The sequence below is a fragment of the Drosophila pseudoobscura genome, chromosome 2, assembly GCF_009870125.1.
Source record: "Drosophila pseudoobscura strain MV-25-SWS-2005 chromosome 2, UCI_Dpse_MV25, whole genome shotgun sequence".
Lineage (NCBI taxonomy): Eukaryota > Metazoa > Arthropoda > Insecta > Diptera > Drosophilidae > Drosophila > Drosophila pseudoobscura.
In genome coordinates this window covers 26,993,516-27,000,889 of record NC_046679.1, presented here as the reverse complement: position 1 = coordinate 27,000,889, position 7,374 = coordinate 26,993,516, and the positions used below count along the sequence as shown (strand labels likewise).

At 51.7% G+C, this 7,374-nt stretch overlaps 1 protein-coding gene across 1 annotated transcript; it reads right to left on the bottom strand.

The window, feature by feature from the left end:
• Positions 1 to 253: 253 nt before the first annotated feature.
• LOC4802886 (NACHT and WD repeat domain-containing protein 2) lies at positions 254 to 7,122 on the bottom strand. The gene is made up of 12 exons (XM_001359677.4): positions 6,993 to 7,122; positions 6,473 to 6,882; positions 6,265 to 6,409; positions 5,985 to 6,210; positions 5,486 to 5,927; positions 5,217 to 5,417; positions 3,647 to 4,495; positions 3,197 to 3,589; positions 2,823 to 3,136; positions 2,652 to 2,755; positions 1,486 to 2,592; positions 254 to 1,430 (listed from the first exon to the last, which is right to left on the bottom strand). The coding sequence occupies exons 1-12, from the start codon at positions 7,093 to 7,095 to the stop codon at positions 544 to 546; spliced, it is 5,181 nt and encodes a 1,726-aa protein (XP_001359714.3). The 5' UTR covers positions 7,096 to 7,122; the 3' UTR covers positions 254 to 543.
• Positions 7,123 to 7,374: the final 252 nt, after the last annotated feature.

The window sequence follows — 7,374 nt, the reverse complement described above, 5'->3', positions numbered from 1 at the left end:
TAACAATTAAGAATAATTAACAGACGCGTACTACAACTACTACTTACTATTTACTACAATAATCCATGGATCCTCCTGCTACATCATAAAGCCACATACTATATATATAAATTGTACTTGTACTAGCGCTTTCGATTGGAATTAGATTGATTTGTTGGTGAGCTGCAGCGCGAAGCAAAATAGCAACAGCAGCAGCATGTTTAAAGATTTTAAAACCTTGTTTTGTTGCCTCGATTAGGATCGATTCTTGTTATCGTCTGGTTACGTTTTCTGATTCCATAATCCATCTGTTTCCGACCTAAGTTATACTTTTAAATCTTAATTTTTAGCCTGTAGCAGCTACCATTTAACCAAAATTTTAGTTTAAGCTTCATTCAGCTGAATCCCCCAGTCACACACAGTCACCCACCCCCGATCCCCCCATCACCCCCGATCATCGCACACTCGTCAGGCATAGCACGCGCGTGCGTATTTTTGTAACACAAAATCCTCTATCCTATCCATGAATTATATGCGAAAATAAATGTTATATTTATAATTCAACTAATCCATGGCCACGGGCACCACCTCTGTTATTTCGGAGAGCAGCTCCCCCTCCACATCCTCATCCTCGCCCCTGTTGGGCTTTGCATAGCGCGAGGAGATGGTAGCCACGCGTATGGCGGCCTTAAAGCCCACCCGTGCCTTCATTTTGGCCAGCTTTGCCTTCCAGTTCTCGTCGCGGGACGGCAGCTCGTTGAGGTACTCGATCATCTCTTGCTTTTTGGGATCCACAATCGCCAGCACCGACATGCACCCATCCACGGTGCCCAGGACAATGGCTCGCCCGTCCTTGCTACTCTTGATGGCCGTCAGCTCGGCCTGCAGTCGGTAGTTGGCTATCATCTCGGTGTCGCCAGTGCGGAAGACGCGTATGGTCTTCCGCCCGCTGTGATAGTACGCCACATACTCGTCGTTCTCCGTGAAGATGCAAATCACCGAAAAGACGCCCTCGGCCACCTTTGGAATGAATGTCTTCACAGTGGTGCCCTTGCGCAGCTCCAGCATCTCCAAGCCGCCACGCGTCGGGGCATACAAACCGCACTTGCCATCCCGCGTAATGCTGCCGCCCCACTTGGCTATGGAGCGGATGTGCTTCTTGGTCTTGATGTCCATGACGCTGCCCTTCTCACTGCTGATGACCGCCACCTGATTGGCCTTATGGGGCATTGGCACCAAAGCGAATACCTCCTTAATGGAGCACCCCTTGAGCATGATCTTCGAGACGAAGGCCCCGTTGGTGGCGCTGTACACGCCCAGGCAATCCTTGTTCAACTTGTCCACGGTGACCACAACGATGTACGCATTATCCGCCGTCATCACCGACTTGCGGAAGGGCATACCCGTGATCATACGAATGGGGAATTCAAAGCGGAACAGGATGGTGCCCTCTGCAGAAGAATTGGTTCAATGGTGAGCTCATTAAATATATTTTCTAATCCTTACCTGGCACTGATCTCAATGTTGTTATAGCCGTCAATCGATTGGCCTCATCCGCCGCCGCCAGGATATCCCGCTGATTAATGTTGGGCACCGAAACCGTCAGCACCTTGTAGCCATAGTCCAAGAGGGTGATCTGCTGTATACCAGGCTGATCGTCGCGAAAGACCACCTGTTCGGAGACGCGATTCCAGACCAGAAACTTACCCGTCTCCGAGGATATGATGTAGCGGCCGTCTGGTGTGATCTCTGCATGTGTGACAATGGCGCCCAGGGCACTGTCGGAGAGTTTGGCCAGCAGACGGCCCGATCGTGTCTCCCAGACGCCGACACAGCTGCGGGTGACTGTCACGGCCATGTCCACCTCGGACAGACTGATGTCATCGATCTGGAGCTCGTGGCGATCGATGACGTGCACCTTCTCGAAGATATTGTTGATGTTCCAGACCTTGACCGACCGATCTATGGAGGAGGTCACGAGGTTGTTCCAGTTGCCGATCGTCAGCGGCTCCAGCTGTATGATACGCCCAAAGTGGGCGTCTAGGACCTTCGCCAACTGTCCCGATGGCAGGCACCACACATACAGATTCTTGCGAACTCCGGCGACGGCATAGTCCAGCCGGGAGCTTACCATAATGGAGTTTGACTGCATGATGCGGGTGGTGATGTTCCGCACGCCATGCGGGAGCGGCAGGTACAGCGCGCCCTCGGTTAGACGGGACTCTGTCTCGTCCTTCAGTTTGCTGCCAAAGTCCCAGATCACAAAGCCCTTGCCGGCGGTGCCCAGCAGCATTCGATCGTGCTGGTCCAGGCGCAGTTGAAGCAGCATCTCCTTGTCGTCATTCTCGAAGCGCGACAGGCTCTCCACCAGGTTCCAGCTGATGGCACCGCTCTCCTCATCCTCCACGAAGTCAAACACGGAAACTTCAAAGTTATCTTCATTGGCACAGCCATAGGCCCGCGAGCGATGCTTGTTCATGGCCAAGGCACTGAAGAATCTCTCCGAATTGGAGTAGTTCCCTCCGCGACAGGAGTCCAGCCTCAGGCGCATGTCATTGATGGAACCCGACCAGAAGACCACATTGTAGTCCGTGGGACTGAAAAACTCCATGGCTGAGAAAAAGATGGGTAAGTAGTTGAGTGAAGGAATATCTAGGGGTCCATGCACTCACTTAAGATCTCCCAATCCTCGTTCTCGCCAGGCACATCGAAGGTGTCCACCAGATTGCCACGCATATCAAACTGAGCCCAACGCAGCTTGCAAGTGATAAAGAGACTACACCCCACAGGATTAGATTAGAGGACCCATATGCTAAAGGGAATCGGGGTGCAGGAAACCTTACCAATGATTGAGCAAATGGAGACCACTGACCGGACCATGGCACTCCTCGAAGGGACTGTTGATCACCACGAATTCGCTGGAGAGCATGTTGAGGAGCACGGTCTGATTGTTGTTCGAGTATGCGGCGGCCCACTTGTTGTCCGGACTGAGGACCAGCTGCTGCATGATGCCCTCAATGCCTGGATTAACGTCACGCGTCAGGTCCGATGTGGACAGATCGAAAGTGATGAAGTGCGTGGAAATGGAGACCATGTAGCGCATGTCGCTGGTCAGGCAGAAGGCAAACACTGCAAACTGATGACCCTCCAGGGAGTACTAAGAGGATTCCAAAAGGAATAGAGATCCCAAACGAGAGAAATATCTAAAATTAGGTACCTTCAAGGGCCCTCCTGGAGTGTGCAGGCAATGATTGACCGGAATAAGAGCACAATCCTTGGGTCCACTGCGATCGCAGGCCCGCAGCAGCATCTTGATGTTGGGATTGCCCCCAATCTCGGGCAGCAAGCGTCCAATCAGCTGCGGAGCCAGCATATTAGGATAGATGGCCAGGATGGCGCCGCCCAAACGCAGAGCATCGGCTACGAGCATCAGCTCGCGCCTGGCCTCCTTGTCCTCCGTGTTGGTGGAAGCATCCTCGAAGTCCGCGAGCACCGCCTGCAATGGACAGCTTGAGAGCTTAGCGTGAAGCCAGTCGTAATTGAAGAGGACGTGCTCGAACAGATCCTTGAAACGTCGCGAGCGTACAAAGTGGAAGGGCAGCTCCCCAAACTGTTGGAGATTCAAATGATAAGAAAAACCACTAGATAGGTGAAACCATCAAGGTACCTTGCGCAGATTGTACCGCTTGGAGAGACCATCCTTGCTGCTGAATACCAGCGGCTGGATGGGAACCTTACGATCCGCTGAGCCCTCCTTGTCGGCCAGGCCGAAGCGATGCCGCTGGATCTCGGTGAACTTGAACGGCTTGGGCACACCGCCACCCCAGATGCCCAGATAGTAATCGGCAATCATCGAGTGGAAGTATATGGCCATGTTCATGTTCTTGAAGTAGCGCTCTTTGGCGGTGTCCCGGAACTGTCGGTGATACCAGTTCATAACATTCACCCCGTCCGCCTCTCGTTCGCTTAGATAATTGGGCAGATCGTTGCGTATACGCGTCCATAGAAGCGGCGGAATGCGACGAACTGGAGGCATATGGTACTGATAGACATCGTCCAGCACCTTGTCGTCCAGCGAGATGAGATCCTCCAGTTCGCTTTCGGAGAGTCCCGACTTTGAGGCCGTGATGTAGGCCAAGGCGTGAAAGACCAGGATACGGCCATGCTGCTTCTCCACGCGCTCAAACAGCAGCATAATGGAGTCCATAACCGTGTTGGCCAGATGCGTCTCCTGGGGCCGTGTGTAACTCCGCCAGCGGCAGATCTCGGCAAACACAAGCTTCACGAAAATGGGCAGGGAACACTTGCTGATGGCATTGGCCACCAGACGCCACTGATAGTTGTTGAGATCCCGGCACGCCGTCTTCGCCCACATCTTGATCACGTTCATGGCCAGGTCTTCGCCCAAGGCCGTCACCTCGATGAAGTTCTCCTCCACGTCGATCATCTTGCAAAGGACATGGTACTCGTGCGACACTGTCGGATTCGCAGGCTCATTGGCGCACGAAATGATGATCTGTAAACAGTCGAATGAGTGTATCTCTTAGATATGTTCGTGTGGCATGGGAGTGGCCGAATGGCGGTGGCGGATACCAAGAGAGGATTGCCTCATGCAGAACGGCCATCCTCTAGGCGTCGTTGTGTGTGAGGTGTGCCTTTGGATATCATTGGTTTTTTTTGGCGAGTGATTTTGCTTAGCACGCACAAGTCAAGCAATTGGAAAAACTTACACGATTTCCCAATAGAGATTTGGGGGGAGGGGGGCATGCATTATATGTACATATGGAAACTATAAACATAATTCAGGTATGTTTCATGCAGTGCTAGTAGAGGATATTCTTGGTATATACAGATCGTAGGATGAATGAGGGTGGAACTTGTGATTCAATCAATGTCTTGTAAAGAATTCATCACATTGGGACTGGTTTTTCAGAATATTTGTGCTAGAAATCGTTGGACTTTGAAGCGAGGACAATATAACATTTCTTTGGTACAGACATACGAGTATTCTTAAGATAAAGTGAGAGAGGAATCATGCAGAATTTTGTACAGTGTCAGAGATATGTAGTATAATCTGTAGATTGTATACCGAATATCAAATATCAATATCATGCATAGGGAAATTAGTTAAATATTTATAAAAGTTAAATGTATGTATGTACAGTACTGTTCATACATATGTACATGCAGAGGACTGTGGCTAGGAGTACCCTCGTCAGAATGGAGAGATCTCTCACCTTACAGTGCTTTGGCAGACGCGTGGGTATCCAGGATACCTTGTTCGAGTCTTGGGTGCCCGTCAGCTGGTCGACCGAGTCGAGGTAGAGGGTGAGCGGCTGGTTGGGGCTAGCATAAGTTAGTAATTGCTTAAAGTGTGCTGTTAAGGGTACAAGATCATCGGGTATGTTCTCGAAGGGTAGCATATAGTTGTACGAGATCTGCTTGGTTGGTTTTGAGAGCGGATTATGGGGTTAAAGGATTTATTTAACTATTGGATGGATATCACCTGCTGGCAGATGGAAATCAGGGTGGCCGTCAAGGCACTGGAGTCCGGCGTTGTGCCCAGGAATCGGATGACATTGATCGGCCTGACATGGGCGAACCATTCGGTGGCCACCAGGGCAGCGCTCTTCGAGAGTAGCGAGGTCTTGCCGCAGCCTCCGTCGCCGAAAAGGACAAGTGGCTTATCTGAATCCCCCAGCATATAGCGCTTGATACGCTCGCAACTCTCCTCCCGGCCGTAGAATATCTTCACCGAGTTGTTGCAAGCGTGCAAATGCTGAAGGATCTCAGTTACTATCTGCCCCTGTGCACTGGAGTCTTCTTTGCGCATCGCCCTATCCACCAGCTTCACCACGTTCTTATAGAAGTGCGATATGAAATGATTCAGGTACTCCTCGTGCGTCTCAATGTCCAGGCCCTCGCGTCCAATCCACTCCACAGTGTATCTAGAAAGAACCAGTTGGGACTACACTCCATCTAAGGATTGGCACCTGCTCTCTTACTTCTGGGCGTTGCTTGACTCGATCTTCGCTGGAAGCCGAGTGTCCCTGAGGTCTCCCAACAGCTTGGCCGACTCCGTGTCCAGACTCCGGTTGATGATGTCCACGAAAAGCGAGGCCTTCTTCAGGTTCTGCAGATTGATGTTGTTGATGTACCGCACATAGGCCAGGCAATGGTTCTTCGTGTTCTTCACATTCAGCACGCCATTGATCACCTCCCTCTCCGTCACTAAACGGGGATTGATCTTCAGCCACCGCTACAGCCACCAGATACTACGCTTACCCGACATGAAGTAGTTGTGGACATCTTCCTTGGACATCTTGTTGCTGGCCCCCAAAGAGGCGGTTGCCTTGCGCAGCAGCTTCTGCATTTTGTTGAGGGTGTCCCACCAAACGGCCTGATCCTCCGCCTGGAGCTTGGGCACGCGCTGAGGTTTGCGTTCGTACTTTGGTAAGTCGTTCCTAAGCCGAAAGAATGTATTGCTGCTCACCTTATTGTTGAAATTGATGAGTATCGATGAAATTGGCTGCAGCACGGAGATTGGGGGCACCGCATTGCTGTCCTTCTTGTACCACAGATCAAGCAGGGCCCGGTCCACGCCCATCGAGGTCAGCTCTTCGCTGATCAGCGCCAGCTCAGAGGACACTATGTACGTGGGTATGGGTCGGTAGCCGTACTTCTGGCCCAGAAACACAATGAAGTTCGGGCCCATCGACAGCCGCTGACAGTTCTTGATCTCGCGCATGCACAGCTCTGTAGTCATGTGATCGTCGGTGGCCTCGTCGCGCACACCCCATCGCATGTCCACCACTTGAAACTCCAGGCCGTGCTTCTCGCGACAATAGTCCTTGATCCTGGGATAGCACTTGGCCATCAGCGTGTTCCTTTCCATGGTGGTGTCTGATGGTGAAAAGAATCCGCAAATTACGTAACTATTCTGTACACTTTCCCACATGGGTCGCACCCCCCCCCGCCCTCACGGAACATTAGTGATTGATTTGTTGACCCACCCGTGAACGTGGAGCTCGTGAAGATGCGCACAATCTTGGAGCTAACCGGTGGCAGGGCCTCAAGGGAGCCCAGAAAGATCGAGTCAATGGTGCGGTCATCCATGGCCACCTAATGCTAGTGTGTCTTTTGCTGGTTTGGTTTGGTTGCTGCTCGAGCAGCTTCTTTTCTAGGACGTTCCGCAGCCGTTGAAATCCAATATGTGTCTGCGCCAAAAACGGAGACCCAGAAAGTGGCGTAAAGTTCGCTGCTGTTTGGTCGATAATCGCCGGATACGTGCGGCACATTTGACAGTCGCCTAGTTGACGGTTGTTTTTGAGTTCAGCAGAAGCTCCACTGACGTGGCATATCAGAACACCTTCATGGGGAAGGGAAGGGGACTCC

Coding starts and splice junctions, on each gene's coding strand:
- LOC4802886 (XM_001359677.4), bottom strand. CDS start 7,095: ATGGATGACCGCACCATTGACTCGATCTTTCTGGGCTCCCTTGAGGCC. Junction 2,756..2,822: donor CTCCATTTGCTCAATCATTG/GTAAGGTTTCCT, acceptor TGTGGGGTGTAG/TCTCTTTATCACTTGCAAGC. Junction 2,593..2,651: donor CGAGGATTGGGAGATCTTAA/GTGAGTGCATGG, acceptor TCTTTTTCTCAG/CCATGGAGTTTTTCAGTCCC.